Source organism: Apus apus, chromosome 3, assembly GCF_020740795.1.
Source record: "Apus apus isolate bApuApu2 chromosome 3, bApuApu2.pri.cur, whole genome shotgun sequence".
In the NCBI taxonomy this organism is placed as follows: Eukaryota; Metazoa; Chordata; class Aves; order Apodiformes; family Apodidae; genus Apus; species Apus apus.
In genome coordinates this window covers 45,383,091-45,400,638 of record NC_067284.1, presented here as the reverse complement: position 1 = coordinate 45,400,638, position 17,548 = coordinate 45,383,091, and the positions used below count along the sequence as shown (strand labels likewise).

General features: G+C 41.7%; 1 protein-coding gene across 4 annotated transcripts in view; it reads right to left on the bottom strand.

The window, feature by feature from the left end:
• Positions 1 to 8,350: 8,350 nt before the first annotated feature.
• The window catches only part of CCDC85A (coiled-coil domain containing 85A), a 77,596-nt gene continuing 68,398 nt past the window's right edge, over positions 8,351 to 17,548 (bottom strand). For 2 of the 4 annotated variants that reach the window (XM_051615398.1, XM_051615396.1), the window contains one exon: positions 8,351 to 10,354. In XM_051615398.1, coding sequence (XP_051471358.1) covers positions 10,305 to 10,354 — 50 coding nt within the window. In that variant the 3' untranslated portion in view covers positions 8,351 to 10,304. Of the gene's footprint in view, positions 10,355 to 11,416; positions 11,574 to 17,200; positions 17,321 to 17,548 lie in introns of all 4 variants that reach the window. The other 2 variants (XM_051615394.1, XM_051615395.1) reach the window with 2 other exon arrangements.

Genomic DNA, 17,548 nt, shown 5'->3' with positions numbered 1-17,548 from the left:
CAGATAAAAAACTGTTTCAGGTGTTTGTACCACAAGAAAGGACTTGCAAGGTTAAATTGAATTTTAAACCTTTTTAATTACTAAATTTTACTATTTCCATGTAATTTACCTATGCCTCAGGAGATCACAAGAGACACATCAAAATGACAATAGAAAATGTAACATGTTGAGATAATTTTGCAGCAATTTATACTCATGAAATCCCAGTTAACAGGACATAAAGCAGCAAAAGAAATGTAAAGGAATTTAGGTCCTTTCTTTTAAGTGAATATCCACCCAGCTAAACCAGCACTACCTTTCCCAGGGGGTTTAAATATTGTACAGATTGCATAGGTAATTGAAGATAGAATTAAAATAAGTGGTTTTGTGTGCAGTTATAGTACAGCTAAGACCCTAGCACTGCAGTCATATTTTATCTTTATTTGCTCTGTAAGGAATGAAAAGTTACAGGACACATTTGAACAGAGACCAAGCCGGAGCATTATTTTGGGTTGGTTATACAGCTCTCTTCTAATACCATCCCTTAATTTATATAATTTAGGTTCTCTTGTTCAGGCCACCAGAATTCAGAGCCTAATAATGTGTGAAATGGGAATTACAAATGTGGTTAATAGGCAGTTCAGTCAGAAACCTTTTAGGGAACATATTTAATTACTCCCAGGAAAAAAACAGTTTGCCTAATACTTACTCACCATCCCAAAGAATAGTATGCTCTAGTGAGACTAAGCATCTTTCCCTCTTGCAATTGCTCTGATTTACGGACTTTGCTGTTTATGTAGTTTGTATGATGACAGAAAACTAATATGCAGCAAATATGATATAGAATACATTTTTTATAACATGCATTCAAAAGTTTTGTCAGTCTTTGATACCAACAGCTGCTGAACATGCAGTTAACTATGGGCTCAAAATGCAGGAACAAGCTATTTTTGTGGATGCTGTTCTGCCCAAGGAAACACTCTTCTATCTCTAGGACATAAAATAACAGGACATCTCCAAATTCAAAGCAATTTTTGTTCCCTTTCAGACTCACACAGCTTGGTTGAAGGGGGGACAGGGTTACACACACACAGAGTTACAGAGGTCTCAGCATTTCCCAACTCTTAACACCACCTTGAAGAAATACCTCCAAAGGGGGACAGTTTGGGGAGGGAGGAAATGGCCCTGCCCACACCACTTGGTCGGTGCTGTGAGGCCAGGCACCATGTCCTCCCTGCCCACTTTTGAGGGGACAGAGAGGAACTTCAGCCCATCCAGAAAATGCAGAGCTTGTTGTGCGATGCCATCTGCATTTAGGGAGAAAATTCAGGTGGGATTTTTAATGTATATACCACGAGTACCTGCATTGGCTGTGGGTGCCTGGGTGTCAGCTGTGCTGCAAGGAGGTGTGGGAGCTGCCCACGCTGGGCATGGCCAGTTCTGGCCCCAGGGCACAGCCCAGCCCCTCAGCCCAGGCAGAGGCACCTCAGGGGAAGAGGGGTAAGAACACACAAAGTGGCGCCCAGAAGTGAGGTGTGAGGAAAGAAATGTGAGAAACAGCCCTGTGAGAGGAGGGGGAGGACCCAGCCTTGCTCTCTGCCACACTTCTGACATAAAAGCCCAAGAGAAAAAAACAGATCAAAGCTGGCACATGTGGGTATGTGCTGTGGTGACAGGCAACAAGACCATTACCAGTCATGTAGACATCCTGGCATGAGCAGCTGGTCCCAAAACCACAAAACCTCCACCCCCACAGGGCTGACCCTGGGAAGTGAGAGTCCTCATGGTCTTCTAAGATCTCCCCGGGCTGGAGATACGGGCGGGAATAAGTCCCTTGGTCCCTTCAACATCAACACAGGACCAAAGCAGAGTAGAAAATTCTCAATTGATACGTGAGAATTGCTGAATGATTTCACTAAGATCAAAGATAAATCGTTATCTGTTGTAGCCTCAGCACCACTCAGTAGCAGACCAGATCACTCTCTGAACGTTATCAAAAACCATCTTCTCTCTATTGTTCCTTCTTCCTGCAAAGGCAGGGATATTAGCAGGGAAAAAGTCAAGTATATGGTCACATGGACCTTTCATCTGAGAAAAGGAAGTTTCAAAGGACTGAGGGAAACTACTTGGATAGTCTGAAGTAGACACCCTTTTTTGGTGTTTTGCTTTGGTTTTGCTGAAGTAACTGCTTTATTTTTTGGATTTATTTTTTTTTATCTGAAAATTTTTCCAAAATTACTTCAGAGCAGCATGCTTATTGCACACTGCTGGCTCATACCTGCCTCTACATCAATCTTAGTTTTCCATTAGTGCTTGCAAAAACATTTTGCTGGCCACAGCAGTTATTACTTAACAGAAGCATTATGGACATGGATTATGGATGCTATATATGAATATTCCTGTAGTTCCCATTCTGTTAGGGTACTAACACAGCCTCTGTTGCCACAATATTATAGGGCTTATAAAATAGGGCTGAGGGAGGTGATCCTTCTTCTTAGCTTAGCGCTGGTCAGACATCTGAAGTGCTGGGTCCAGTTTTTGGCTGCACAGATGGACATACTGGAATGAGTCCACCAGGATGGCCAGGGGCTGGAGCACAAGGTGTGTCTCTCCCCAGAGGTGCCCAGTGCCCGTCCAGAGAGGATGCGAGACAAATGGGAATGCAGGAAATTCTGGGCAGACATAAGGAAAACTTTTTCACCATGAGGACAACCGAACTGGATTGAACACAGGGCAGTGCTGCAGTGGGTAAGGGGAGACCAGCACACAGGGATGAACCCAGCACAACTGGTGTGGTCCAGCCCAAGAGTCTGGTCCATGCAGTTCCCTGCTGGCATATGCCACAGCCGACAGCAACAGCTTCTCCTGCAGATGATTACAGGCTACTCCTACCCTGTTTGCTTGTTGTGAATTGTTCCAGCATGTTTTCCAAAGCCTGTTTAAATTGTGGTAACAGCTTGTCTGTCCACAAGTGGCTTGTCAAGGTTCTCATGTGCCTGACCCCTTTCCTCCGGTGTCACCTGCAGTCAGGCCCTGATATGTAATCACTGGGCAGACCCGCTCTGGTGAACACCGTAATTACAGCCACATGCTATGGGGGTCAATACAGATTTTACAGACTGGACTCCAGGTACCATATGGCATAATTTACTATTACAGAAATATACTGGTGCTTTCCTGCCTTTCTCCCTCTCCGCCCAGTTACGCATGTGGCTCCAAATCCTGTACGGTGCATCAAGCCCAAACAGCCCTTTCCAAGCAAACAAGGGAACAGTTCTGCTTTGCCACATTGCGCCCTGGGAGCAGAGACACACTGACCAGCCTCTTCCTATGGGATGCAACAAAGGTTTGCCCCAACTATGGGGACCTGATAGTGCCTCCTGATGGTTTGTGGCACCTTCAGATACAGAGTGGATTTGTTCCTGTACAGAACAAAGCAGTGAAATGCTAATTATGTAGCTTTGTTTTTCTAGTGAAGCAATATTGGAGTATACTGCTTTCAATATCTATTTCATTTTCCCCCTAAAGTTATGAATGGAATTCATGGAGACAAGGTTTAATCATTCATCATGATTTTACCTTTCCTCCCCCTTTTAAAGTTATTAGTGAAACAGTTAAGATGAACATTTTAACAAAAATTTCTAGCTATAATTCAACTCTGGGAAGCAAAATCTCTTGTTTAGCAGGTGTCTGTGAGGAGCAGGCCATCCCAAGGAACGTGATTGACTTTGAAACCACTCAATTCAGATGCCTCTGAAGGCCAAGATACAAATAAGGAGCTTGGCTACAGACCTTTTTGCTTTTCACTTTACTTTGGGTCCTCTTTTTACATGTTTGATACGAGTATCCTGATTAGGAAAGCCAAAAAACTGTGCTGAGAGTCTTCCCAAGAGAAACATGCTGCCTTTGGGGCACTATAGCAGAGAACCGACTGCTCAGAAACACACAACATCCCATCTGCAACACCATCTAACTGCACTACGCACCCGACCACATGCTAACCTAAGTCCTGCTTGTTTCAGTGACCTTCAAATAAAGCCTGGTGTGCACACGTGCATATCTCCACACAGACCCACAGAGCACATGTGAGCACCTGAGCTAAAGGGAGGGTGTAGCATGCTATCTATTCACCCCAACAACAACAAAACCAATAATATATACTATTCTCTTACTATATTGTGCATGTGTTCAGTGGCAACTCTTAATACATGCATCATTATTAAAGGCTCTTTGCAGCAAAAAGTGAGAGTGCCCAAACCATGTATCCAAGCCCCAAAATACCCAGTGTAAAACTTCAGAATCTTAAGCAAGAAGCCAAATGGATGCTGCAAAAAGACCATAAAAGCAGGCTTAAAAATTAATACTAATAAAAAAAACCACAACCACAAGAGGAAGTGTGACAATCAGAACAGAAAGAAAATAATGCATTGCTTTAACACTGGTGTAAGGCAAGAACATGCAAGAATGCTTGTAAAGAAGGCTTTAAAATGAGTTTAATAATCTGCCATGATTGAAGGAAAGGCATTATCTGAGACATCATTAATCTTGCACTTAATTGTAAGCACATGTTGGGGTTCCAGCCTGAAGCAAGGGGTTTATTCTCTAGTTATTCCACAGGATTATAACTACATTTTTTTTCCCCAGGAAATGTAGTGTTGTTGTGAAGCCCATCCAGACATGCTATTTCATAATTAATCCTAAATAAAAAGTGAATTCTCTCCTTTGTCTAAATAGTTTGCTTTGGCTCAGCTGGGAGTGGCAATTAGCAAGACAGCCTCCCTGAACGTATTTGATCTGCTACAGGGTTTCCTGCTGCGCGTCAGAAGAGCAAACCTGATTTCACTCAGTCCATGGGGTTTATGTTGGCTGAATGTGCTGTAATTAAAATGATCTCTCTTTTTTTAATCCCAACGGTTTTGCTTATATGCTCATGTTTTTTTGGCGAGGCACGCACATACCGAATTTAGCAGTTTTGTTGATTTACACTGCTGCTCTTTACTGGTTCCCTTCGTAGCATTCACTGTTTGTAGTTTGGTGCAGAAATCGGGACCTGTTACCATTTGTGTTATAGGTCTGTTCTACTAGCAGGAGTCAGGGAACTGTTCCCATGGAAACATTTCCATGTTTCATGGTGTGCTTTTCCTGGGATTTTCAAGGTTGTGTAGGGTGGGCTCTGGGGTGCTCTGGGGCTTTCTAAATGGGCACATGCAATAGGCCATGACAACTTCCCCTTCAGCAGGGGGAGAAAAATAGCATATTTTTAGATGATGTATTTCCTCTCTTATGAAGTCTAATGCTTGTGTAAACAGAGCAGCTTAACAGCTCCATGCCACAGATTTATGTTCAAGCCAATTCCCACCACTCTGACAACAAACCAGATCCAATTTTGAAAGGCATCCTCAAAATTCAGTGTTTTTCTTTCACTCCGACCTTTATGCTTAAGCCATGAGTGATGCTATGGTTTAACAGGGCTCATTGCACTCACCTGAGCCAAAATGTCCTCATGTCACTAGGGACTTTCAAAGCTTCTGGAAAAAAAAGTGCCATCAACCTCCTCCTGCTCTCCAGCTGAGGTGTTCGGTCCCAGGGAACACTACTGCTAATGATCCAACCTTGTCCTCTGGCATTTAACAAGAGCAATGTTTTAAAAAAATTAAATCTATAAAATCACATATGAAAATATTAAATCATCATCTTTCTCACACAGCCTTTCTCCAGATTATTTTTGATTGCCATGTGCACAGGTGAGATCCAGAGCAACTGGGCTGCACCACTAGTCACATCAGCACTGCACAAGATTCACCTGCAGTCTGGATCCTGGGAGGAAAGGTCCCCACCCCACTTCCCTTTGTCCTCTTTCTTCCCTGAGTCTAGGGAAGGGTTATTTTTTCCTTCACTTTTTCATCTGAAGACTTATTTATAAGTTTTTTTCAAATTTGAATTCAACCTGTTCACACTAGCAGAGTAAAATCCACAAAAGAAACTCCAGATTTCAGTACCATGGCCACTGGATTGAAGAGATACTTGTAACAAATTCTTATTCAAGTGGAGAGTAATTATCATGTTCTAAGAAACATATTAAATAATTAATTGTTATTATTTTGGCACTTCTTTGTGAACCAGGTGTTCAGGAAGCTGTTTCAGATGGAAGCACATAATTAATTCCCTGGGGTCCCTCTCCACCAGCCAGTAGCATGAGAAGAACCACAAATACTTGGACAGGGCTGAAGCTACCCAAATCCTGGCTGCAGCACAGCCAGCAAAGACCTCATGCAAATATCAGAAGATGCTAGGATTTTATTTATTTTTCTTCATCCCCCATGAATATTTTGCAGTTTTCTAATTACTAATGTTTCTCTCCCACATACTGAAAACCTCAGCCACACCTGCTATTTCTAGGATATAAAAAACCCATGAAGAGTCTGGAGTCACCAAGGAGGAGGGGAGGAAGGTGTTTTCCTTTGTTTCTTAAAGTTACTACTAGCAAGATTAACTCCTCTTTCCTCTTTTTGCAGTTTCTCTTTCCCCCTCACTTCCAATACTGCATATATCAGATGGGAGTTGTCATCTCTGGCAAACACCATCTTGTGATCACTTCTGGGTCTGCCTGCATGTGCTAGAACGTACCATAATCATGAGGCAGCCTAACAAACACCTGTTTGTTTGTTGATTATATAAACCAGAACTTCTATTTATGAAATCCAGGCAGAGCTGCTGCTGAGTCTGCTGTTCTTACCTTCAGGTTTTTGGATGACCAGAGCCATAGAGCTAGTTGCTGCCTTGAGGACACTCATGGCTGTGTACATGGTTCACCTGAACCTGGAAAACACAAGTGTGGAGATATAAGGAGCTCTTGGCATTATATACCTAGTAGCTGCATTTGCTACTCTGTCCTACAAGAGTTCACAATAAAAGACAGTCTTATCCAGATCCCCTTCCTCCCAAGAAGTGGGGAAAAAAAGAGCGGCTGAGCCACTTTTTTCTATATCAAACTGCTGAATTCAGTATGAAGGATTCACACCACCCTGGGACTTATTTCAAAAACATAAAGAATTAAATGAACCAGTGCCCTGGCAAGAGTGGTATTTGTTGAGGAGGCACCCAACAGCAACACGGAAAGCCTGTGGGGTGTTTGGGAGGTTCAGGCAGCACAAAGGAGCACAAGGCCAGGTGCTGTCCCCATCCCACAGAGGCTGTTTGGGCTGGCTGCACTCAAAATGTTAAAAAGGGCACACTGGCTTCCTGCCATGCTCATAAACATGTCCATCAACTGCACCTTTGGGGAACGGGCTCTACCAAAACCATTCACTTGCTGAAAAACAAACTGCCATTCTTTACCTTCTGACCCTTCAGCAAAGCAGCTTTTCTCCACTCCAGAATGCAAAATCCCCTCACTACTTCTGCTACATGAGTGCTATCTACAATTCACCAGCCTAGCGAATTTTACAGCTCATTCATGCTCAGCTCAGAAGCTGGGAATGGCCCCATAATGACATGTATAAATTTTCAACTGAAGCAGAATTATGCTAAAAACAACTGAATGAAGAGTCCATGAGGCTTGGTGTGGTTACATTTTACTGAAAAACACCAAAATGTGTGGGCAGAGAGCAAGACTCTAGCTGCTATAGCAATTTTAATTGATTAGCACAGAGGCATTCCAGGAGACTACAGAACTCCTCAAGAGCACTGACCCTCTTCTCCATGCACTGCCCACTCTCTCTTCTTAGTAAGCTGTATTTTTAGGAGCCCCCAGAGGAGTGATTAGCTTCAATATACTGATTGTATGAAGCAATTTCTTTTTCATAAAATTTAGAGCAAGTTTTCTGCTCCCTAGCACCAGCACGAGCCCTTTCACTGCTCCTTCCCCTGATACACACATCCCATGAGGGGAGCCCAGTCCTGAGGCACAGGGGTGGTGGGCACAGGAGGCCACCAACACACAGCAGGACACAACCAGCCTCCCTCAGCACCACAAGCACACCTACCACTCTTACCTGAGCAAAAACAGCTCCAGGAGCTCCATGTTGCCTTGTCCTCACCTCAGAGCTGCACTGTGCAGGAAGGGGGAGGGGCCCTTGCAGCACAACTGGAGACTCAACACCCCACACCTGGGGCATGTGGCTGGTGGCAACCTGGTGCCCCTCTGCCAATATATAAATACATACAGCAGCCACCTCAAGTAGCATAAAAGAGAAAAGCAAGTCCACATATCTAGAATTTTTTAAGACACCTGAAGACAAAGTTAACAAAAATTCACAACATGCAGCTAATTTCTCAGCCAAGGAGGAATCATTTCAAACAGCTTCTTCAGAGCAAACACGTGAACCTGAGTGCCTTGCAACTTCAGTCATTAAAGGAGAGCAAACAACAGTAAGATTCTATAATTTATTACCATTGTTAAGATGAACACAGATACTTGATACCCAATTGTATGCAGAACTGTAAAAAAATAGCTTTAATACAGTATCAAAATTTACACAAGTGTAATGTCAAAAGACCACTGTCCCTCAAATTAGCCCCTGCACATACATTCTGCAGGCACAAGTACAAGTCTTACTTTTTTCATACATATATATATATAGGAATACAACAATTTAAGTTTAACTATGCAAACAACATGTATGGGAGAAAACAACATGTAAAGGTAACAGACAACTGTTTGGGCTGGGTAATATATAAGAACATATGCAAGAGTGCAATGTTTCAAACTGGAAGGCAGGATTCTGCTTTTCCAACTCAAGGAGATGGGGTGAACAGGAATTTTGTCTTAGAAAGCAATGCTGGATCAGAAGCCTTATGTCAAATGGTACCAAGTAAAAATAACAACAGAAACCAAAATAACTACAGCTGCAAATTAACACACTTTTTCTGAAGACAATTAGCAGCTTACATCATACACCTATATAACAAAAGGTTGTACAGTGACCAAGCTACATTCCACTGCAAATAGCCCACAAATACAGCATGTTGCAAGCTGAGAGGAAACAGAGATTCTGACTTTGGCCCAAATCTTAGCAACCAAGAACAAACCAGAAACCCAGCAATTGTTGCATTCCTATTTTTTTTAACTTTTATTAGTCTGTTTGATGCTCAGCTATGATAAAAAGTTAAGCAACAGCATTCAGTCACAAGCCTGTTGCACATTCATACATGAAATTATCATTGCTTTTAGATATACACAAAATACCTATCATCGCAGTTCAATACACACAAATAGTATCAGACAGATAGATAAAAATAAACTAAGCACATCTAGGGTGCTGTCTGGTCAAATCTGAGGTGATCTGAAGAAGAGCTTTCTGCCTCCTAGTATTGAAAGACATGCTCCAAGTATAATAAAACCTTTTTCTTTGAAAGAACACTACAGTAGCGAGAAAAGCTTTTTTTTAATGCAGTGCAATCTTTTAGATCCTTATAGGCTTTTGTTAAATAAACCAGCATGTCTCAAAATTAAACAGTAGAAAGCAGCATCCTTACAACTGGAAAATACTTTCCAAAAACAACTGATGGAAATTCTGATTGGAGACCTGTAATAGTAATACCTAAGTAGCTTGTTCATTAAAGGGCAGCAGACATCATACACATCTTCAGAAGATGTGCATCCAAGTGAATGGAAAAGAAAGCTAGCTTTACTTTCATTTAGAAAGAAATTGTGTTTCACTACAAGTACTGTAGTTATGCTACACTACTGGCTGGTTAGGAGACTTTATGGTCTTTTAGCACCTCCAAAGACAGGTATTCTACCAAAGCAAAAAAATAATCTGGAAATTGCCTAAGCACCTTTAACCAGTATTTTACAGACTGAAGTGTGAGTAACCTAGAAGTGACCTTCTCAAAACCACGGAGACCAAAGGCACAGTTTATCAATGTCTCTCCCGTCTGGTGAACAACTTCAGTTAAATCCAGTGGAAAATTCATTCAGACTTACTAGAGATTCACTGTAACTAAGCAAAATAAAACTTATTTCATGTAACTCCTGCAGAACTCTAATTATATTTTAGCAAGGATGGCAATACCTCAGTCCTAAGTGTGGTTTGTTGAAGTGACAATGTGGCAGCAGCATTTCACTAGCCAGGATACTGACACAGCAGAACTGGGGGACACTGCCCACATGGCTCCTCTGAAAGACCTCTGTGCAGACTCTCCACCAGTTCCAACCAAGTCTCACATAGTGCATACAGACACCCCGTCGTCAGCTGGGAAGTCGCTGTGGACACAGTCAGTTCTTTCTCCATCACTGGCAGTTCAAACACTTTCTCTTCTGAGAGGACTTGCTCAGGGCCTTTTACATAGGTCCTTTGTACTGATTTCCTGACAAATGTTGTCTAATTCCAGGGCATGACCCTGCAGCATCTCCAAGTTTCCTCCACACAACCTAAAGGTAAGGATGGAAAGAAATCTCATTATCACCAGCTAAGATGTACTGGAGTTCATACAGACATGCACCTGGAAAGGCCACACGTTCAATAAGCAGAGCATGCACCACAGGTAAGGACAGAAGGGAGGGACACACAACAGGAGAAGAGACTGTTTCTCAAGGGGTACAACATTCCTTCTGAACACAAAAAGCACATGCTTCTAGGTAAAAATGATTAAAAACAGAGACAAATGAACTAGCACGTGCATCACTAGGGTATTTTGTGCTTCAGATACAAGACTGGGACATTTACAGGCCTCAACCAAAACTTTGTTCAGCTATTTCCCCAAACCTAATCTCTTGCAGAACACAATTCAAAAGCACAAAGCTCAGTCCACAGGAGTCTAGACATTGCTAGTTTAAAAAGCACAGAGCAACTCTGCCCTTTTGCAAATAATTTACTTGTTCTCTTAAAAGCGAGCAAGGCATTAAAAGTGTTTGATTTATTTCATTTGTTCTTCCTTGAGATCAGAGGAATTGTGCATGTCACTGTTCTACACATGCTTGGGTGTTTTGTTGAATCAGAGCAAAATCTAGAATTTAGCAGAAATTAGGAATTAGTATCTTAGTGTGGACTATTATACATTATAAAGGTTTCCTTCCTCATACTCACATCTACTCCCATTCATGATTGCATAACATCCATGTTACAATTATGGAATTAAAAATTCAGAGACATTATAAACAATATTTAGGAAAGTATTTAATAATTATTTATACAAAGATTGACTGAGTATAAACAGGAGAATCAGTAGCTTGTGTCATATCACCAGGCTTCTCTTCCAAGGGCCTTTAGAAGCAAGAGTGGTGATTGAAGATTATTTCTGTTTAATAATAATCAACCAGCTAAAGTATAACTGCTGCTAACCCACCCATTAATCTCTGGAACAACAGCAATATGACTGTCAAGAAAGGCAAAACCTCTTTTCTGTTGTCATTAGTTGTAATTTGTATTTTAACAGGGCCTAAAACCCAGGAATGAACAGAGATTGCATCAGCTGGACCTGGATAAACACAAACCAGCTGGATCCTGGGAAGTCCACATCCTGAAGAGACAACACCTGGCCCAGATCCTACAGCTGATGAGCAAAGGCAGAATGAACCCAAGGTCCTTCCATCCTTCTGTGCAAGAGATGAGAAAATAACCCAGTTCCTTTGAGCCTTTGCTGAAGAAAACCTGAGTATAAGCATGAAAAACAGAAATACTTCAAGACTGGGAGCAGTAAGACTACAGTCTAACTGCACAGGCCCAAACAAATTAAAGTCCTTTGAAGGGAACTGTCTTTAATACTAATCGGGTGGATATAACTCAAACCCTGCAAACTTTCCATATGAAGAAGAATGTGAAATCAGAAGGAAACCAGGTGGAATGAAGTTAGAAACATAAAAAATACATGTTTTTTAGCTAAGTTCGCTGTATTGTCAAAAACTGTGCCATGGTGAAAGCATGAAAAATGAGTTTTCAGTGAAACCTCCCAAATCCACTGTCTATGGCAGAGTCATTGGAAATGGCAGAGGGCTGGATTTGATGAAACAAGCATTTCTTTCCAATGTTTGATTGCCGATTTTCCTAATTTAGGAAAATCAAAAAGAACAGCCTCATGGATAGCTTTTGTGAGAAGGCAAATTGTACCTATATATGCCTTTCAACAATTTTTCTGGTCAATAAACATTAGACAATATTTACCGAGCAGCTAATGCTGACACAATAATAAACTAAAAGGTGACACTTCAAAGTCCTTTATTTCTAGCTGAACAAATGACCCCTGATTTCTAGGAAGGCACAAAGGCACACAAGACAGCCCTGGGAAGCTAATATCCTAACCAGAATTGACAAGGTGGGATCAAAAGGAATAGTCTCCTGCCATTTTTATGGGTGGGAAATGGAGAAATCTTTCTCAGCAACTATTTTTGCTTGTGCATACAGTGTAAGATACCTGGGTCTCCAAGGCATGACAGTCATTTTATTTTGCCTCCTTTTCAGACATGTGGGATGACATATCTAAATTTATCAGATTTATCATCCAACTCTCCTTTTGTGCTGGCAGTTGTTTGCACGCTCATACCAGCTGTACACATCACTGTGTTCTGCACACGTATTTGTTTGGCCCTCTGCACAGAATGGGCATTTTGGATTTGCATATAGGGTTGTTTTCTTCCAGTTCACTATAAGCAGCACTAATGGAATTACTTTCCATTCACAAGCACCCAAGAGAAAATGTAATACTTATGCATTCCTGAATGTATTTTAAATAGTTATGACAGAGTGAAAAGCCCAGTACCAAAAACTCCACTCAAAATCTCAGCAGAAACCTTGACTGAACAAAGGACAGCTATGAGGTTCATGATACAGTCATGGCAATGCATTTCTAGCTTACCTCTAGCACACTGGAATCTCCCTGGAAGCCAGGCTGAAACCTGCAGCCTAACTGCAGGTGGCAGCAGCTATGTCACCTGCCAGCTGTGGAAGCATTCAAGGCCCATAGTGCTTCATGTACAGCATGGAATACTCTTGGACATCTCTGGGCTCCCTGACTGCACCAATCCCATATGGTGTATCCCATCTCCCCTTTGGCTTCCAGCCCAAGTGAGTGTGCTACAGCCCTGTGAACAAAGCTTATTGGCAGCCTGAGGAAAATCATGACAAACAAACCTCCAGACTTAACCCAAACTTTCCTGTGCTTTGATATTACCTCCATGCTCACTAACACAAGATACACTACCTCTAACTCTGCTGCTATGTATTGCCATGTTCTCCTAAGTACATAAATACAAAGCAAAAACATGCTCAAATATGTTGTTGATTAAGTGGTACTAATACCATATGCACGTCCTGAGGAGAGAATTCCCACCGCCGTTATCTTGGTAAAATATCAACTTGATCATACAACACCATAAGGTTCATAAAACATGAGCTATACATACAAATCACCTTTCAGTACCAAGGAAGACTATGCACTAAAATTATAGAGCCCAAAATGGAACTCGTCATCATTCCACTGTTTTCACATGCAAAATGATGCTGTAGCAAATGTTTCATGTAAAACACCCACAGCACATAAAGCTGTAGTAAAACAGTGAATTACAAACTGGAAGGAACTGCAATGAGAATGCAAAAGAAAAGAAACATTATCATTAGTTTATCACAAACCCACTGTACTTTTAACATGGACTAGATGAATATAAGAAAAAGGAAAACCAGAATGGAAATAACAAACCATTTAAAAAGGATAATAATATATCAGCAGTCAAATCAGACAGAGATCATAAGAGTCAGAAGAAAAAGCAGCATTTCAATGACAGAAGCAGAACTTGAAATGGCTGGGAACCAAGAGACAAGGCAGAATACAAGTATTTATTTGGATTTACAACAATGAATCGATAACAACAAATTTAGTATATTAGCATTTTAGATGTAGCACTACTTACATCATGAGAACTTTATGGATTGCTATTGCATATGTATTATTTAGAAATGGATTTTTTTTATCCATGAATTGCAAAGCAATACCATAGGCAAGGCATTGTACTGATGGGGAAAGTGGGGCTGCCCGACTTCATAATACTTGCCAAATTTTATTCTATTGAAGGACAAATTCCAGTCAGCTGAGTTACACAGTATACTTTAACCCCTGTATATAATATCACACAAAGATTCTTCTGATCAATACTGATCAACATGTTAACATTTTAGTGTTCCTAATAAAACAGGAACTGCAGTCAAGAAACAGTAACTGACTTAATTTCCATATAAAAATTTCAAGGGCATATTGTCAGCTTCAAAACAGAAAACACTTTGCAAGTTCAGGTGTTTCCAGGCTCTATATGGAATATAAAATAAACACCTTAAACTTACACTGCACATTTCTCCAGCAAGAGCTTTTTCTGTCTCACTAAGGTAGTCTTTTTCAGCCTGCTGCTTTATATTTTCCTAAGCTTCTAAGACAAGGGTATGTTAAAAAAAACAAAACAAAACAAAAAAAAACCACACCAAAAAAACCCAACAAAAACAGGAATGTTAAGAAAAAAGGGTATGTTGAAAAAAGGGAAATTTTATTTTTCAAATTTGTTTGAAGTGCCACAAAAAACAAGCAGTAATATATTTAAGCTTTCATGGATCCTTGCTGAGTGTGGGCATACAGACATAACTGACCAATTCCATTTAAAGGTAATTAGACAGATTACAGTGCTCTGGGTTTCAGGGCAGGTGGAGGGATCATTACATCTTCTTGCCTGACCTCCTGGGTACCACAGAACATTTACTCTTCTGCAGCAACTCCTATATGTAGCCTCAGGCTTTGTCTTCAATCAAAGCATACCTCACTTCAATTTGTAGAGGGAAGAGTGGAAAATCCAGCAGGTGACACTGAGCTCAGGAAAGGAAAACCCAATGCAGGTTTCACGTGTGTAAGCCTATGCCCTTGGTTATTTGGCCAGTCTGGCAAGCCAATGATCATCATTCTGAAAATATAAACCTGCGTCTGAAAAGCCAACTAGTGTGGAATATGCACATCTCTGTGCACAAGCATGGAGTTTGGTCACATACAACTTGCAAAATAAACAAACACATCCCACCATACAAAATAACTACTTATATATCCAGAGTGACACCACTTGCACATAGGGAATAATCCTGTAACCACTGGCAGGGTGGGGAAGATTGCCAAGGCCTAGGCATGGGGACACATGTGGCAATTTTCTTCTTTCAACCACCTGGCAGGATGGATAAGAAGAGCCTTTATTTGGCCAGCTGCACAGCAAAGCTCTTCTCTCTTTTTCACTACTATCTCCAGCGGTGGGAGATTCACAGGCAATCCACTGAAGTTCTGTATTTCTTTTTTGCAGGAACTTGAGATTACCAAATTTGTAAAGAAAAGCAGTCTCCTGATGTAGACTTGTTCTTCCTCCTGCATCGGATTCAGCTAAGTGATGCAGGTGGGAGACCCCCAGAAAGGCAGGATCAAACCTGCATGCTTCACCCTTGGAAACAGCAGTGTCTCCTCCTTCGCGGGGCATGGCTGGGTAGTCTGTGTAGCTGACAGCTCACTTTCCATTTCAAATGTAACAGTATCATTTGTATCTATTTCTGTCTGCTGCAACACCTCCTAGCAAACTAAAAGCTGAGCTTTCATATCATATTGTGCTCAAGTCTGTGTATTTCTTATAAATCCATTTCAGCAACCAAGGTATCAGCCATTGTTCAAATATTTCACTTCCACCAACCAGCTATTACAGGTTGTCAAAATCATGTTGGTAAATATTCCATTCAGGCAAGCATCTTTTTTTGATAATTACGCATGATCTCTCGACAAAATCACTGGGCATAGGTTTATTTTCTAGGCAGCAGCAGGTGCAATACATGGAAGATGCACACAGGGCTTTGAGCACTGCTGAAGTGAGCACTCCTGAGTAGCTGGAAGTGGTGGTTCATCACACCTCTGCTGGACAAGGGTGAGACCTGCACGCTCCTGAGCAGAGTGCTGCCCTTGGGGACATGGTCAGGGTGGCCATCACAGAGGGGGCTTGCAGTTGAGTGCATGTGGAGAGGGGCTCAGGCCCTCTGCTACTGCTTCCCCCTGGTCGGAAGCCAGAAAAACATGCGAAGTGGCTGCAGTGAAGCCCTGTGCCCAGGTGTTCTGTTACAGGAAGGGATCTGACTGCTCTAATTTGTGCACAGTTCACTTGCACAAAACTGTTTCCTCAGGCTTCTCAGATAAGCAGCCAATGTCACCCAGACATATGGAAGACAATCACTGCACCCATGAACTCATATGACCAGGTAAATCAACTGCACTACTAGGCTCTTCCTGTGCATCTCTAGGAAGCTCAAAAACAGAGCAAATGTCTAGAAAAGTCCTTTGCAGTTCTCCCCTGAGGAGTGCAAACCCACCCCTTCCAAGTAACCAGTGTTCCCACAATGTCTGTATCAATAGGGAATGACACCCACTTAACTAAAGAATATTAAAGCAGTTTAGCTAATGAGTGAAGTACAGGAAATAAAACAACCAGAAAACAAACATGACAGAGCCAGAGTTAAGAGACATGAATATAAAGTCCATGGTCTCTCCATCAGTTTTTAATCTTCTCCACAGGAGCATGGACACAGCTGATACCCATGTTGCCATGGGACAGTGAACTCCACCAGTTGTTGACACTAATCACCTGCTAAACCATTGCATCTTGTAACAGCTTTCTAAATTTCATTAATCACAACAGTTTCCCTGTTGACACAGGTAAGAACTTGCAGATTTGCCCCTTTGGTTGCTGGTGTCAATTGCTGCTTATCAGTGCAACACAGCCATTTGCAATCCAACACTGACTTCAGAGTAAATCACATCTGCTCTCACTGAAGTTCCAACACTGACCTTGGGATTACGATGCATTGTCTTCAGCCCCAAGTTCTGCTATTTTTATTATGAATATACCATGCACATTGGTTTTATCTTTGCATGAAAGTACTTCTCTCTGCATGGATTATAGGAAGACTTTACATTCCACTTGAGAACAAATATGTATCCTAGATGAAGCAGAAAGGCCTCCTTAATCAGAAAAAACACTGTTTTCAGCTTTAAAGAAAAATTGTACAAGGGTAAGAAATCTGGAGAGCAGCTACAGCTGGAATCACCCCTGTTGCAAGGGCCAAGGAACAGACAGTCTACAGATGCAATGAGTGACAAACAGAAAAACAATCCCACTCATGACAGTAACATCCCAGTGGTGTCCACAGGAATGTTGCCAGGACAATACACATGTATTGAGTAACAGACACAACATTTTGCATGGACTGTACCGGAGGAGTGTTACCTTCAGAGCATTTACCACTGAGTCAGACTGCTGAGAGGCTGAGCCATGTCCACTGATGCTAGCTGGCTCGTTTGCAGAGCAGTAACTCCCCTCCGCCCCTCCTGGCATCCTACTGGGATCCTTCGCAAAAAATTAAAAACTATTTAATAAAGAAAAGTGTTGGTAACTAATTAAAACAGATGTCAATTTGTTTTTTGTTTTTTTAAAAAAAAAAGCTGAGAAGCACTGAAGGCATGTTTCACTCCAAGGTGCCCCTCTTTCTGCACCACAGTAACCAAGATCCACATGAGGTAGATCAAATGCTACTGCTGAGTGTCACCCCAACGCTGTGGGCCTTGAGGGTACCCT